General features: G+C 43.4%; 1 protein-coding gene and 1 pseudogene across 1 annotated transcript; one reads left to right on the top strand and one right to left on the bottom strand.

Annotated features, from left to right (window-relative positions):
• LOC131499894 (vomeronasal type-1 receptor 4-like) lies at positions 1 to 3,076 on the top strand (annotated as a pseudogene).
• Positions 2,398 to 12,770, bottom strand: LOC131500145 (vomeronasal type-1 receptor 4-like). The gene is made up of 3 exons (XM_058708917.1): positions 12,741 to 12,770; positions 9,854 to 10,970; positions 2,398 to 2,576 (listed from the first exon to the last, which is right to left on the bottom strand). The coding sequence occupies exons 1-3, from the start codon at positions 12,768 to 12,770 to the stop codon at positions 2,398 to 2,400; spliced, it is 1,326 nt and encodes a 441-aa protein (XP_058564900.1).
• Positions 12,771 to 17,236: the final 4,466 nt, after the last annotated feature.

The following is a 17,236-nucleotide window of genomic DNA, read 5'->3' as shown; positions in this document are numbered from 1 at the left end:
CAAATGACTGAAGAACTTTAAGTAATTATTTGAAAGTAGGAAGTGTTGGTGAGTGGAGAATATTGGATTTCAGCTCACATGATTCATGTGGCCCCTGCCTCTTATTCCCACGCAGGATCCTCTAGCCCAGAAGACAGTATCAGTCACTGAGGACACACAGCATGGCGACCAGGGATCTGGCAGTAGGAGTGATCTTCTTAGTGCAGACTGTGCTTGGAATCCTGGGGAACTTCTCTCTTCTTTACCACTGTGACCTCCTTTCTTTCACTGGGTGTAGGCCAAGGCCCACAGATTTGGTTTTCAAGAAGCTTGATTGTAGCCAACATTTTGGTCCTGTTCTCTCTTGGAATACACCATACAGTGTCATCTTTTGGGTGGTATAACATGTTCAGTGATTTTGGATGTAAATTTTTCCCTTATGTTCAGGGCGTAGCCAGGGGTGTGTCCATTGGTGCGACCTGCCTCTCAAGTGTCTTTCAGGCCATCACGATCAGCTCCTGGAACTCCAGATGGGCAGCGCTTAAGGAAAAGCTCTCAAGTGCCTTGTCCCTTCACTTGTCCTGTGCTGAGTCTTGCAAATACTGGTAAACATGCTGTATCCCATATTTTTGAGTAGTATCCCATACTTTGAGCAACAAAAACATCACAAACAGGAAAATGTTTAGATACTGTTTAGCTCTTTGTTGTGACAAAGCTGGGGACTCATTATATGCAGCGTTGTTATTATTCCCTGATGTGTTATATTTGGGGCTTGTACTCTGGGCCAGCGGCTGCATGGTTTTCATCATGGCACAAGCAGGAGGTCCAACAGATTCATCAGACCAATGTCTCTGCCACATCATCCCCTGTGTCCACAGGTACCAAAACCATTTTTTCTCCTGATGAGCCCCTTTGTCTGCTTAAACACCCTTTCTTCTATCTTTAATATTATTTTGGGTCTTTTTGAAAATCCCAGCTGGGTTCTCTGGATCACTGCTTCAGGATTCACTCTCTGTTTCCCATCTATCAGCCCCTTTCTGCCCATGAGTCGTGACCCCAGGGTATCCACAGTTTGCTTCTCCTGGACAAAGAATATAAAGTCTCCTCATTCTATGAGTAAGATGTAAATTGTAAGTGTTTCGGTGATACTCATTTGGTAGTTCATTCCTCACTCTCAGAGTCCCCAGTACAATGATGAGAGGCTAACCCGAGAATGGTAAACATTACATATTGAGTATCTTCTTCAATTAAGCAATAAGTTGCAATAGTATTTGTAATGAAACATAGTTATCTTTAAGTATTCATGTGATTGAAGTTGTGCTAAACGCTTGCAGTGAAAGAGTTCAGAAATTATGCAGTGTAATATCCGGGTCCTGAAACAATCCGGATATCATTGAGAAGGCTTTGAGCGTGTCCATTAGATTTGTCACAGTAAATTTCCCAGAAGTGAAGTAGGCATGGAATTATAAGGACAGGAGCATGAATGGGTGCCTGGCTGGCTCAGTCAGTGGAGTGTGTGACTCTTGATCTCAGGGTTGTAAGTTTGAGCCCCATGTTGTTTGTAGAGTTACTTAAAAAAATTTTTCATCTTAAAAATAAAACCAGAAAGAGCATGAAAATGGACCAAGTCATCAGTGACACTGCAGAGAATAGTGCTGGAGGGAAAATAAAGTCAGCAAGTAAAGCTTTGGGGAGCCAGGTATAATTGTGTACATGTCATACCAGAGGGGCGGGAGTCAGTCATGTGAAGTACGATGTTTGGGAGCATGGGAGATGAGCTTGTGGAAACATTTTCAGGGAGAAATGGACAGGTTGGACTGGAGAGGGTAGTGGACAGCATAGAATTACATTTTAGCTGATTCTTGATTCTTTTTTTTTTTTTTTTAACGTTTATTTATTTTTGAGACAGAGAGAAACAGAGCATGAACGGGGGAGGGGCAGAGAGAGAGGGAGACACAGAATCGGAAGCAGGCTCCAGGCTCTGACCCATCAGCCCAGAGCCCGACGTGGGGCTCGAACTCACGGACTGCGAGATCGTGCCCTGAGTTGAAGTCGGACGCTTAACCGACTGAGCCACCCAGGCACCCCTAGCTGATTCTTTTCCATCGTCAGGTGATTGTGACAATCTTCAAAGCCAGGAGTTCCATGGAATTGGCATCTGGAGAAGAAAAATTTCTCTCCTTTGTGAAGGTGATTTGACCATAATGGCAAGAAAGAGTTTTTGGAGGTGCACACTTGAGTCTCCAAAGTGAAGAGAATAGTTTATGGTGGAGACTTCCACTCCATTGGGAGCCCTGAAGGGAGAGCCATTTGAAAGGGAGGGACATGGATCCATTCTATTTATGTGGACTAGAGACCTCTATGCTCCTCCTGGAAGGCATCATGAACAGCATCTTGCTCTTCTCCTGTGGTTCTGAACTACTGCTTGAGGTGCTCACCCTGGCTGCTTTCTCCAGTATGGACAGGATTTGAAGTGCAAAGATTCAGCCAGCAGCCTTTAGGGGCTGAGACCACAGATACTTCCTTCTTGTCTTTGGCCACACAAGTGAGAATTGGTGGGTCAAGTTGTCCTGGGAAGAGTCTCAGGTTTTTGTTGGCTGAGACATTTGGGCAACAAACTGAGCACGAGGCCAGTGGGCGTCCACTCCTCCAGCAGGACCATGAGTCTAAGAGACTGGTCTACACTCCAGTGTTAGGCGGGACAAGGCTGTCTCCTGCTGTCCCTTCTCAGAAGTGGTTCCCTGCTGCCCTCAAATTCTCTGTGATGCTGTTGGCCAGAGGATCTTGTGTGGACCATGTAGGCTTCTTGGGCCTCCAGCAGGACCGGAGCCACATACCGCCCATATATGCTGTGTCAAAGCTGTCACAGGAGCGCAGAGATCCTGAGGATGGTCTGCTCCCAAAGTGACACAGAAGCCTCTCAGCTGTTTCCTTACAGAAGCAGCGCCAGAGGTTTTACGTTGCTTATGGTGTTATTTTTTGACTCTCATCATGAAAGAAACATTATTTTCCAATAAATGTGTATTTTCTGTGAAAGAAAATAAAGGGATAAATTAGTCTATTTAAGGTTAATATAACAGTTTGACTTTTGGTTTCAATGGGGTTTATTTTCTCTTTTCATCTGTGTTTTTGTATGAATTTTTAAATATAATTTGACATTATAATTCTATACAATAATTGAGTACTCTTTGAGAAGTTGTATCATTGTTGTAACATTGCTCCTTGGTTTTACCTAGAAATTTTAGCATACATTTAAAAGCTAAGCACAATGTCATTGCATTATGTAGTGTGCAACACTGCCTTTCCAATAGAAGAACAACACTGTTCTATTTAGCATATCCCATCTTTTTTGAATGGTGAGATTCATTTGAAAAATACAAAGGCCTGGGGTGTCTGGGTGGCTCAGTCTGTAGAGTGTCAGACTCTTGATTTTGGCTCAGGTCCTGATCCCAGGGTTATGGGATCAAGTCCCCCATTGAGCTCCACACTGAATGGGGATCCTCCTTGGGATTCTCTCTCTCTCTCTCTCTCTCTCTCTCTCTCTCTCTCTCTCTCTGCCTCTGGCCTTCTCCCTGGCTTGTGAGTTCCATCTATCTGTCTGTCTGTCTCTTTCTCTGTTTCTCTAAAAAATTACAAAAAAATCTTTTAAAAAATATAAAGGCACAATCACTGATAATAAGTATGTAGCTCAAGGAAAGTTCACAAAGTGATCACAGTTGTGTACTCGGCATTTTGTTCAATAAATAGACTATTGTCAAGCCCCAGATGCCCCTGCTCCTTTTCTTATGTCCTCCCCAGATTTTAGGCATATGTTATTATATTTATATCAATTTGTTTGTGAGTTCTTTGATTGACTTTTTACAGAAATATTCATTTTTACTGCTTGTGTGCTCCCTACGTTTATACTGTCACTTAGGATCTCTCCGTTGCTCTCAGTGTTCCCCTTTTATATTTTTTTGCAGGATACTGGTTTAATGATCACAAATTCCTTTAGTTTGCGTTTGTCTGGGAAACTCTGTCTCTCCTTTTATTCTGAATGATAGCCTTTTTAATAGAATATTTTTGGCTGTGGACTTTGCAAAGCAGCACTTTAAATGCATCAGGCCACTCCCTTCTGGCTTGCCAAGTTTCTGTTGAAAAATCTCCTGCTGCCTTATGGGTTACCTCTCATAAGTTAATGACTTCTTTTGTCTTGTGGCCCTTTAGATAAGATTTCTTTCTTTATCAGTATATTTTGCAAATTTAATTACAATAGGTCTTGGGGTGGATCTGCTTTTATTGACTTTTTGAAAAGTTTCTTCATTTATATTGAGAGAGAGACCAAGAGAGAGCAAGTGAGGTGCAGAGAAAGGGAGAAACAGAATCCCAAGAAGGCTCCATGCCCTCAGCAAGGAGCTCGATGTGGGGCTCAGCCCCATGAACTGTGATATCATGAACTGCACCAAGGTCAAGAGTCAGACGCTTAACCAACTGAGCCACCCACTCCCCCCTGATTTTATTCATTTTGATGAGAGTTCCCTGTGCCTCCTGGACCTGGATGTCTCTCTCCTTCCTCAGATTAGGGAAATGTTCAGTAATTATTTCTTCAAATAAATTTTCTGCTCCCTTCTCTGTCTTCTTCTGGGAGTCCTGTAATACAAATATTATTATGTTTGAAGGAGTCACTGAGTTCCTAAGTCTGCTCTTGTTTTGTATAAATCTTTTTGTCTCTTTTGTTCAGCTTTACTTTTCATTACTCTGTCTTCTAGGTCACTAATTGTAGGTCACTAGGTCACTGCTTCTTCAATCCTGCTATTCCTTCCACCAGATGTGTTTCTCATGTGTTTATTTTTATTAAAATTTTTTTTTTTAATGTTTATTTATTTTTGAGACAGAGAGAGACAGAGCATGAATGGGGGAGGGTCAGAGAGAGAGGGAAACATAGAATCTGAAGCAGGCTCCAGGCTCTAAGCTGTCAGCACAGAGCCTGATGCGGGGCTCGAACTCATCAACTGATGAGATCATGCCCTGAGCCGAAGTCAGATGCTCAACCGACTGAGCCCAGGTGCCCCTCTCATGTGTTTATTGAGCCCTTTGTCCCTGCTGTGTTGTTCTTTCAATATGTATTAAGGGTCTCACTTGTGTCTTCCGGTCTTTCTCAAGTCCGGTGAGTATTCTTATGACCAATGATTTCAATTCTCTATCAGGTATGTTACTTGTATCTGTTTTGCTTAGATCTCTGGCGGTGGCCTGTCCTGTTATATTGTTTGCGATAGTTATCTCTGTCTCATCATTTTACTGCCTCTCTGTGTCTGTTTCTGTGTGTTAGGAAAGTCAACTGTGTCTTCTGCTCTTGAAAGTAGTGACGTATGAAGAGGAGATTCTGGAGTTTGCCCATGGTGCAGTGTCCTCTCCTAACCAGAACCTGGCACTTTGGGAGAGTATCTTATGCGTATTGCTGACCCCCTGCTGTTGTGTCTGGTTCACTTTTCCTTTCCGTGTGGTTGTGGGCACTGACTCTCTGCCCGTCGTGGACTGTACTTGCTCTCTGTGCTGTTAGTGGGGCCCCGGAGGCCAGTTGTGAGGGGAAGTTCCTGCCAGGGAATTTGGGAGCCAGGCACTGGTGCTGGCAAATTTGCCCTGGGCCTCCAGTCCTATGTCAGGTCCCACTGAGCACCGTGACAGCTGGAGGCTGTGTACCAGCACTGTCGGGCACAGGGGGGTGGTTCCAGTGTGGGACAGTGACTGAGGGTGTGTGACTGGGTGCTGTCTCTGTGTGGGTCTGTGGGCAACTTTAACAAAATTTGCCCTGAGCCCTCGGCTGAGGTTACAAGTGTCTGTGCAGCCCTGCTTCCTGCGGGTGGCTCTGTGTTTAACTGGTGGGTGGGAGAGGAAAATGACAGCTGCCAGCTACCTCATGTTTAGAGAAGTCCCCCGACCTGCTCTGAAATCACTGTGAACAGATCTGCCTCCCTTTTCCCCTGGCAATGGGTAAACTGCCATGTTTGTGTGCCTCTCTGTGCAGGCTGCCATCTGTTTAATGGCTGGGACTCAGCCATTACTCACCCCCCAGCTCACCCAGGGCTGAGTGAGCTGACTGTGTAAGCTCCAGCCTTCAAGTCCCACTGGGTTTTACAAACTCACAGCGTTCAGCCCCTCTGGTTTTTAAAGCCAAACGTTATGGAGATTAGTCTGAACGATGTGAACACGCCAGTGTTTCTCTGTCCTCTCTATGAGCGGAGCTCACTCTGTTCTGTCGGCAGCCTCCTTCTGCCTTTGTGACCTTCCTAGTCTTTCAAATGTACCTTCTTTATATTTACTTGTGGAGATTGCTCTGCCAGTCTTCGGATCGCTCTCTGATATATTGACCTGGGTGTGCGTGTTGTCTAGTTGTAAATGCGGGATGTGGTGATCTCCTCCTACGCTGTCATGAGTTCCCAAGCTCCTCCGTCCCTGACATTTTGATCTCTGCAAGAGGACATCCCCCACCCATTAGCCATTCACGCACGTTCCGACCTCCCACATTGTGGGAACTACTGATGTGTTGTCCATCTGTTTGAATTTGACTCTTTTGCATATTTCCTATAAATGGAATCACATAATATGTGGCCTTTAGCTTCTGGTGTCTTTCCCTTAGCATAGTGTTTTCAGGGTTGATGCATGTTGTACTGTATGTCAGTATTTCAGTCCTTCTAATGGCTGAACAATATTCTCATTGTATGTTTACACATTTTGTTTCCTCCTTTGGCTTTTCTGAATAGTGAAGCTGTGAACATGTTTCTATATCTCTTTTGGAACTTTTATTTCAATTCTCTTTTGTACTGAAGAATAATTGACATATACCATTATAATAGTTTCAGATTTTATTTGTGTGTGTGAGTGTGTGTGTGTGATGAGAACTTCTAAGATCTAGTCTCTTAGCCACTGTAATATTTTTCTTAATGTTTTATTTATTTTATAGAGAGAGAGAGGGTTAGTGGGGGAGGGAGGAGAGAGAGGGGACAGAGGATCCGAAGTGGGCTCCTTGGTGATAGCAGAGAGCCTGATGCTGGGCTTGAACCCAAGAACTCCAAGATCATGACCTGAGCCAAAGTGGGGTGCTCAACAGAGTGAGCCACCCAGGTGCTCCTTAACCACTTTAAAATAAGCCATATGGTGTTGTTAACCATAGTCACCATGTGATACGTTACATTTCAATGTCTTATTTATTTTATACCTGGAAGTTTGTATCTTTGACCCCCTTGACCCCTTCATTTCTTTAGACTTACATACATAGGAGTGGAATTTCTGGGTCACCTGGTAAGTCCTTGTTTAACTTACAGAGTAACTGCCACTGCATTTTCCATAGTGGCTGCACCATTTTCCATCCTTCTGGTAACATATGAGGGTTCCATTTTCTCTACATCCTCACCAACATGTGTTATCTTTAAGTTGTTTTTTTAAAGAATTTTTTTAACGTTTATTTATTTTTGAGACAGAGAGAGACAGAGCATGAATGGGGGAGGGTCAGAGAGAGAGGGAGACACAGAATCCGAAACAGGCTCCAGGCTCTGAGTGGTCAGCACAGAGCCCGACGCGGGGCTCGAACTCATGGACTGCGAGATCATGACCTGAGCCGAAGTCAGACGCTTAACCAACTGAGCCACCCAGATGCCCCAAGTTGTTTTTTTAAATAATGCTCATTGTAGTAGGTATAATGGGGTATCTCATTGTGGTTTTGTGCCTTTTTTATTATGGTAAAATATACATAACATAAAATATATGTAACACTTTCACCATATTTAATTGTATACTTCAGTGGTATTCCCGTATTGTGCCATCATCATCAGTATCCATTTCCAGCGTTTTTAAATCATCTCAATCTAAAACTCCATGCCCTTTAAGCAATAATTTCCCATTTTCCCTCCCCCAGTTGCCAACAAGCATGATTTTACTGTGTGTCTATCAATTTGGTATCTCTAGGTACTTTGTTTAAGTGGAATCATACCTTATTTATCCTTTTGTGTCTGACTTGCTGGATATAGCATGTCTTTCAGGCTCATCCAGGTTGTAGCCTCTACCAGAATTTCGTTGTTATAGAAGGCTATTCATATTCCATTCTCTGTGTGTATATGTGTGTATCATATGGTAGACTCCACCAAAAAATTACTAGAAGTGATAAATGAATTTGGTAATGTGGCAGGTTACAAAATCAATGTGTAGAAATCTGTTGCCTTTTTATATAGATGAATAACAAAACAGTGGAAAGAGAACTTAAGCAAACAATTTCCCTCGTCTCTAGCTACGACCCGGCAATTGCACCACTAGGTGTTTACTCAAAGAATAAAAAAAAAAAAAAAAGAATATAAAAATCTTAATTCAAAGGATTCCATGCACCTCAATGTTTATAACAGCATTGTCAACAATTACCAAATTATGGAAACAGCCAAAATGTCCATCATCGGATGCCTGGATAAAAAAGATATGTATATTATTTAGCCATAAAAAAGAATGAAATCTTGCCATTTGCCGCAACATGGATGCCTCTAGAGAGTATTGTTCTAAATGAAATAAGGTATTTAGAGAAAGACAAATACCATATTATTTCACGTTGATGTGGAATTTTAATAGTTTTTTTTTAAGTTTATTAATTTATTTTGAGAGAGGGACAGAGTGTGTAAGTAGGGAAGGGTCAGAGAGAGAGAATATTCTAGCAGGCTCCCCTCTATCAGCACAGAACCCAACATGGGCCTTGAATTCACAAACTGAGAGATCATGTCCTGAGTCAATATCAAGAGCCTGAGGCTCAGTCGACTGAGCCACCCAACTGCCCCTTGTATGTGGAATTGAAGAAACAAAATAAGTGAGCAAAAGGGGGAAAAAGAGAGAGAGGAGTACACCAAGAAACAGACTCTTAATTATTGAGAAAAACTGATGGTTACCAGGGGGAAGTGGGAGGGGGATGGGTTAAATAGGTGATGGGGAGCAAGGTGTGCAATTTTGTGATCAGTACCGGGTGTTGTATGGAAGTGTTGAATCAGTATATTGTACACCTGAAACTAATATTGCACTGTATGTTAACTAACTGGAAGTTAAATACAGACTTTAAAGTTTCATTTATTTATTTTGAGAGAGAGAGAGAGCAAGCGTACACATGTGACCAAACACAAGTGGGGAAGGGGCAGAGAGGGAGAGCATGAGAGAGAGAATCCCAAGCAGTTTCCCTGGTGACAGCACAAAGCCTGATGTGGGGTTCGATCAAATGAACCACAAGATCATGACCCGAGCCAAAATCAAGAGTCAGAGGCTTAACTGATTGAGCCACCCATGTGTCCCATTAAATACAAACTTTAAAAATGAAAACATTCCCATTTACAATTGTACCCAAACTAATAAGACACCTACAAATAAACCTAACCAGATGCAAAAGTCTTTCACTCTGAAAACTGTAAAACATTGACGAAAGAAATAGAAGATGGCACAAAGAAAAGGAAAGACATTCTACACTCATTGATTGGAAGAACAAATAATGTTCACGTGTTCCTACATAGGGTCCACCATAGAAAGACATGCAGCTATGCTTTAAGATGCTGTATTGACTTTTTGGGGTGCCTGGGTGACTCAGTCTGTTGAGCATCTTGATTTCACCTCAAGTCATGATCTCATGGTTTGTGAGTTTGAGCCCTGGATCAGGCTCTGTGCTGACAGTGCAGAGCCTGCTTCTGGCTTGGGATTCTCTCTCTCCCTCTCTCCTTGCCCCTCCCTCACTTGTACTGGCTTGCTCTCTCTCTCTCTCTCTCTCTCTCTCAAAAGCAAATGGAGAAACTAGAAAATGATTTTTAAAACAATACTATATTGACTTTTCAAGTCTTATGAAAATAAAAAACTGAGTTTTGTGCAAAAACACACACTTTACATTTTTTGGTAAGATTAGGAGATTTTGTGTTTCTTCTGCGAGGAAAGCAGAGCCTGGGTACTGTGGAGTCTCGTGTCATGATCAGAAAGGGACTGAAAGTTGGAAAACACATAGAAGTTAGGGCAGAGGTGTTTACTAACCACCGAGTGGGATTATAAATCAGAGCAATGCCAACATGAAAGATGGAGGAGAGGAAGTAAAAAGACACAAAGGCGCTCACCAGGACAAGGGTGCTCTGGATGGCTCTGGACTCAGCAGAGGATCTGGGGGAAACATTAGTGCTGTGAATGTGTTGGATGCGCTGCTTGTGTCTGTTCAGGATGAAGACCATGGAGCTGCTGGCCCAGATCATCAGCCCAGAAAGTGAAACTTCAGGGAATATTATCAGTATTACAAAAAGTAACCCTGTGATTGCCTCAGGATCAGAAGTAGAACAGTATCCATAATCCCTTTTCTTTGTTATGTTTTTGCTGCTGTGTTTCTCAGACACATACAGCCCATAAACAGGAATGATAAAATTTACCATGATGTGTGTGATCCAGCAGAGGGTAATGGAGAAACCAACATACTTTGGAGCTTTGACTTTAAGATCCTTCCGCCAGGAGTTCATGGGGCTGATCATGATGGTCTGGAAGACACTCAAGAGGCAGATGCTGCTAATGGACACCCCCCTGCCCACTCTCTGAACATACAAAAGAAGTCTGCATCCCAAATTATGGAAGAAATATTCCAGCCCAAAAGCAGTCAGTGTATGGGGGACTCCTTTTGAGAGCATCGATAGGGAGTTGGCTATAATCAGTTGCTTGAGAATCAAATCTGTAGGTCTCAACTTCCCTTCAGTGTGGTAATGGAAGAGATAATGGAAAAGAAGAGAGCAGTTTCCCAGGATTCCAACTATCGTCTGTGATGAGAAGATGATTGCTATTGCCAAATTCATGGAAGCTCTTGTGTCATTCAGTACATTTTCCCTTAAATTACAGCAACAATCATTCCTGTGAACAAAAGGTTCGTTGAAGGTTTTGACATCAACAGCCAGTTTGTTGGTTTGCTTCTGTGGGAGTGCCAGAGACTTGAAGAAGCAGGAGCAGTTAGAAGTACCAGCATCACAAACCCAGAGCTAGACTTTTTACACACACTTGGTTTATTCTAGAAATAAAGTCACTTAGATGGTTTCTGCACAATGTGAAGTTATTCTTAAAGTTCCATCCGACTCTTCATTATATGCATAAAGGCATTATGAGCACATCACTCATAATACAGTGAATGTCGGCTGTGGTTCGTGTAAGGACATGTGGGCAAAACATCAGTTTCTTAACTAAAGTCTTTCGGTGGCTAAGAAAACCCATTTTATTATCACTGGTATTCCTCACCAACAGTCATCCTCAGTGAGGATATCATTACATTATTTTAGGAGTCATCGGGAATCTGTCTTCACTTGCTCAGCTCACAACTGAGGAAGTTTTCCTCCCCTTTCTCTAGCTTTGCCATTGGATCTATTTCTACCACAAGAGAATCCTTCTGGACACACGGGTACTTACTCAGACGACATTTCCTTGTAAACTGTGCCTCTCAGACTGAAGTAGAAGTACTCACTGGACTCTTCCCTGTTGTCAGGACTGTTGGCTCTGTGTGAATCACAACAGCCAGGACATGTGGACAGGAGGCAGCCAGACTCAGATAAAGGTCTGTGAATCTGTGACCTCACCTCCCCTGGAAGTGTAATTATCATTTCTCCTGTACACACAATGACAGTTCAGCCGTATGCAGCTGAGGACACTCATGAATAAGTTGTTTCCCAGTTGCCAATTATAAAGACCAATTAAAAGTTCCTTCTGAGTATCTTCAAATAGACCACTGGAGTGTTTGAGAGAGCCTCTTCATTTTTGATGATCCCTATGGCAGGCAGGGTCTCCTAGGAAAGGAGCAGGAATTACTGAAGTTTGACTCATGGGGGACTGGCAGCCAAGCAGGTGTATCTCACTGGGTTCACTGCTTCCTTGAGAAGTGCTACACCAAATATATGCCATTCTTAATTTTCAATCCCTAAGTTGAACCATTATTGAAGTATTCAGGATAAGTGATATCAGAGAAGCTAATTGAAAAGCTTTCTAATGAGAAAAGAGTAAAAGCAAAAACTTGATATCATTCATTTACTTCAGAAATTATTGGGCACATTAATAGAGCTAAATGCTAATGGATTTGGAAATGATGATCTAGAAATTTCTGGGAAAATATACTTTAACAATATCAATTCTAGCTGTGCTAGTAAGTCTAAACAAACAAACAAAATCCATAGAAATAAATGTTGAAGAAATGTCCACCACAAGTAAAAGCACCAGGATCAGATGGTTTCACAGGCAGATTGTATCCATCTCTGAAGTGTCATTGAAGCCAAAGCTACTTTCTTCATTCAACTATAGTGAATGCTTAGCAGAGTTCTCTAGACTTCCTTATGCTGAAATTTCCTAAGGGCACTCACTGATCATGTAATTAATTTCTAATTAAAGAAGAAACATAAAGTATAAGAGTCAAAATGATTCTTCAGATTTCACAACAGAGAAATCTACGATTTTGTGTACGTCTACCCTGCCTTCCCCCTGAGAGTTTTAGCTCAACAGAGGAGTTAAAGGGACTGCCGTGCACACAAGACCACACTCAGTGCTGACACCAAGAGTAAGTTTGGAGCTTCTGAAAACCATGCTCAGTTTCCATACTTCTCTAGAAGGACTCATAGAACTCACTGAGAGCAGTTCTACTGACTGTTGGGGTTTATTACAGGGAAAGTGAACGGGTGAACATTAGGGAAGAGATACATGGGGCAGAGTCCAGGAAATGTACCCAGTGTGGATCCCCTTGTTGTCCAATGTCTGGAGTCATGGAGTGTTACCTTCTGGGGTCCATATGGGATAACACTCATGGGGTATTGCCAGCAAGGGTGGCTCTCACAAGCCTTGATGCCCAGCGGTATTACTACAACTCTGCCATTTACCTTCTGCACGGCTGACCTCACTGTCCATTCTGTCCCCAAGGTGAACTGATACCTTTAGCCTCTAGCCCTTCCAGAGACTGACATGGTACTTTGGGCCCAAAGGGTCATCCTAAACCTGATTGTTAGATAGCCTGGTGGTCAAACCTTCAAGCAAACAAAGACACCCCTATCAGGCATGAGATTCAAACAATTAGAGATCAACTCCAGTAGCAGAGGGCAAACGCCAGACCTCCCTTAGGTTAGGCTAATTCTTCTCTACACAAATCACTTCCTGGATTCTGCCCAGGACTCTCTCACAACAAAACACACATGTTTGTCTGGGCATCTACCTAATGGAAAGTACATGATCATCTGCAACAGTATAACTGGGAAGAAGCCCACCGCTGGAAGCAGCAGGGTGAGGTGGGATGGTTTCAAAGAAACAGCTAATCTGTCCTCAAAAGTCAATACATATATTTTTATAATTTTGTACTAAATTGCTTATTTTCCTTTTGATCCATTGACCTCCCTTGGTAAGAGACGAATTTTTCTTTACTCACACCCTACTTGCCACATCAGGGAAAACAGCCATATGGCTCACAACCCATTCATCAACCACAGAAATGCACACACTGTGGAGACTCAGACATATGTACAAATGCACGTATGCACACTCACTGACTGAAACATGCTGAAACGTGTACTGAAATAAGTCCTTCTCGTACACACGCACTGACTTCATGCACATGTCTACATTCTGACACACAGTGCACCTACCCACACAGATGTCACTGTCCCCCTCACTTGCCCACAGTTACTAAGTCACCAGGTGGATATGTATTCCAGTAACATGTTTGTAGAGAAAAGTTTCATGCATATCTCCAGACCTGTGAGGCAAAACAAGAGGATCCTAATTGCCTTTGAGACTCCCTGTCACCAAGCCCACAATGGCAACGTTTAATGTCTTCAACATTTAAACAGCTCAGAGCTTTGCCACTTGAGGTGTGGAGTGTGGTGAGAAACTTTCACTGTGTGGGGTCTGTGAGCTGTGTTAGAAATAGAGCACTGGGAAAGGGGGTACAGGAGGATGGGGTGCAGAGAGCATGGAATGTGGCTATGGGAGATCAGGGGATAAATATGCACAGGGATAAAATATATGGCATGTTTTAAGGACATCGCTGGGCCATATGGTACAATGGGACAAGGTGTGCAAAACGATTAGCTTGTAGCACCTATTGGAGTCTGTGAGGAAAGGGTGTACAGATCTCATGAAAACAAAAGACAACTGGGAGGAAAAGTGCACACAAGTGAGTGAGGAGTATCACTGGGTAAGAGGCACAGAGTTCCTGTCCACAGTAGGTGAAGGAGTATAGCAAAGGAAGGGGAATATATTTGTAAGAATGAAAGATTCTTTTCTTTTATTCTGTTTTATTTAACTGATTTTATTTACTTTATTAATGGTTTCTTTCATTTTATTTCATAAGAAATGAAGACTGCCCATGCCGCACCTCATTTGGATGTATCTGGAATCTATGAACCTTGACGCCCCGTACATTCTGTTACTAATGGACCTTGGGGGTTTGTGTTGAGGGTCCAGCAAAGAGTGCAGCTACCTGCGTCCTCTTGACCAAAGAGAGGTCCTCCTTTGTCGGGGAAGGTCATCCTCCTCCACCCATCACACGGCTTTGGGAGGGATGCACCTGCAGTGGCAAGGGAGGAACGGGTCACCCGCATAGCCACAGCCAGATGAGTGGAATCAACTCTGGCGATCACTGGGCTGCAGATGTAGCAGCCCCATTGCCCTCAAATCTGAACTATTCTTTTGATATTTGGACACAGCACAGTGACACTCAGATGAAAGGCAGCCTGACTCCAGAAGACAGGGAGGCCACACATGTGTTCCCCTGGAGGTCGAGGGGCAGCTTATGTATGGTAAAGAGAGTGGGGCTAGTTGGGCTTCTGGACTCTCTGATCACTGGCACATGGAATTCCTTAAGTTCTGGGGCATAAGGATGGTTCCTCATTTTCTGGTAGTTGGTCCCAGACTGATTGGAGGTGATTCATGGTGGCCAGAAGTAGAGCTCCATGAAAGTGGTGGTGGTTATGTGGACTTGACCAGTTGCTCAAGTCCAGGCTGGGACTCCAAACTGGGCCAAGGTAGCAAAAAACAGGAAACTGAAAACTCTATTACAATGTATTTGGGGATATGAATTTCCTGGGGATAGTTAGTGTCGAGATAGTTAGTGTTGAAGGGGAGCAGGAGCCTTAGAGCGGGGATAATGGGCTCCTGCAGACAAGATCATTGTGGGTCATGAAATCAATGGGGGGAGTAGTGTGTTTGGGTACACTAAGGGGCCCAAAGGAGAATAGCATATGTAGGGTTGTGGATCGGGGAATACAGGGAGGTAATGACACTCAGTATTTGAAGGCTGGGATTTTGAGGGAAGGGTAAGAATGATAGGGAGTTGGGCTGAGGTCACTGGAGGAGAGGAAATATAGGTCCAGAGGAAGGCAGAGGCAGTGGAAGTCGGGAGTGTTTGGCTGAAGTCACAGCAGTGGCATGGGGCAGAAGGAAGCTATTCTAAGTGGGTGAGGGTTGGAGGTGGGGTATGGAGGTAGAAGGGTCTGGTGGAGGTGGAGGGAAAATGCAAATTAAGGAAGTAGAGGGTGATAGGGTATGAACTATGGACAAGACGAAAGGAATTATCGGATGAAGTTCTCAAGGGCAATAGAGATACAGAGGGGATCGGTATGGAGATTCAGGGGATGGTTTGTGGCACCTTGGGGGTCACTGATTCATTTCCCCACTGGTCAATACTCTCATTTCCATGGAGTCACACATTACTCATTGATGGTTTTTCCTTTGATCCCATGAAGCAAAACTTGTGCTTGTATGAGATGCCCCTGCACAATTTTTAACACACTGTAAGGCCACAGGTAGGCTGTTGAGAAATCAGCACTCATCCCTATTTCACTCCTTTGTGGGAATTTCAGGTGGGGTGTGTCCGGGGCGCATCTAGCAGGAGAGCTTCTTCACTGGTACCAGGCACTCAGTGTTGGCAGCAGGTGGCAGGCCTGACCCTTCCCGATACTGCGCTCTTCAAGAACATTCATTGTCCAGAACTGATTCGATGAAGTTGTTCTTTAGTGCAATATATCTGAAATGTAATGCATGCTATATAGAAGAAATAAAACATAAAACAGAATTGAAAAAGTATAAGTAATGTTTCTTTCTTGTGTGAAACCATCTGAAAGTAATCCCTGGTAACAGGCTTATGGATGTAGTTATAATTAAGAATATTTTTATTTTTCTCCTAAGGAAGTAGCACATTTCTGGTGTTATCCCTTCGTTTAATTGCCTTACATGGTAAAAGGGATTTTGCAGATGTAATTAAGAGACTCATCATCTGACTTAAAATAGGGAGATTATCCTGGATTGTCTGGGCGGACCAAATTATCATATGCCCCTGAAATCAGAAGAAGTCTTGTAGATGTAACAAGAGGAAGAGATTTGAAACGGGAAGGGGATTCATATGCCTGTTACTGGCTGTCAGGGTGGAGGGAGCCTCAAGGTGATTGTCCACAGAAAGGACCTCTGGCAAGAATGTGAATCGGTGTGGAGGTGAATCTTCTTCACAGGCTCCAGGTAAGAGCCCAGGAGAGCCAGCATCTACATTTGGGCTTCCTCACCTACTGACCTGTGAGAAAATCAATGAGCGGTGCTTGAAGCTGCTGATTTCATGGGAATTTGTTCCAGCAACAACAGAAAGCTACCACGGTCACACCTCATTTTGTTGCACTTTGCTTTATGGCTGCAGAATCTGTGGTTTTTGCAAACGGAAGGCTTGTGGCACCCTACCTCGAGCAAGTCTGTCAGCACCAGTTTTTCACACCATTGCTCCCTTTGCGTCTCTGTGTCACATTTTGGTAATAGTCACAATAGTTCAGACTTTCCCTCTGTCATTTTTTTCTCCTAGTTATCTATGTTTAGTGATCTTTGAAGTCACTATTGGAATTGCTTTGGGGTGCCATGAACCATGCCCATATAAGACAGCAAATGTAATGAATGAATGTGGGCTGCAGATGTGGTGGAAGAAGCAAGAGATCTGAATTAGATGTTGAGTCTGTCGGTGGGGCTGAGTTGCTGCAATCTCATAATCAAACTTGAGCGCATGAGGAGTTGCTTCTTCTGGAGGACTGAGATGGAATCGACTGCTGGTGGAGATGCTGTGAGGATTGTAGAAATGACACCAAAGGATGTGGAAGGGTACATAGTCCTAGTTGGTAAAGCAGCAGCAGGGTTGGAGAGGATTGACTCCAGTTCTGAAAGCAGTTCTGTGGCTAAAATGCAACGAGACAGCATCACACGATACAGAGAAATTGGTGTGAAAGGAAGCCTCAATCAAGGCAGCAAA

The sequence above is a fragment of the Neofelis nebulosa genome, chromosome 17 (genome assembly GCF_028018385.1).
Source record: "Neofelis nebulosa isolate mNeoNeb1 chromosome 17, mNeoNeb1.pri, whole genome shotgun sequence".
NCBI classification, from domain to species: Eukaryota; Metazoa; Chordata; class Mammalia; order Carnivora; family Felidae; genus Neofelis; species Neofelis nebulosa.
The sequence above is the reverse complement of the archived record's forward strand: the minus strand, read 5'-3'. Positions and strand labels throughout refer to the sequence as shown.

Bases quoted from the DNA above. Each gene is read 5' to 3' on its own strand.
- LOC131500145 (XM_058708917.1), bottom strand. From the start codon at position 12,770: ATGAGTGTTATCCCATATGGACCCCAGAAG. The intron at 10,971-12,740 runs GTAACACTCCAT...TAAAAAGTCTAG, and splicing joins TCCCATATGGACCCCAGAAG to CTCTGGGTTTGTGATGCTGG. The intron at 2,577-9,853 runs GTAAAGTGTGTG...CAAATGTCTCAG, and splicing joins TCCTAATCTTACCAAAAAAT to CCAACAAAAACCTGAGACTC.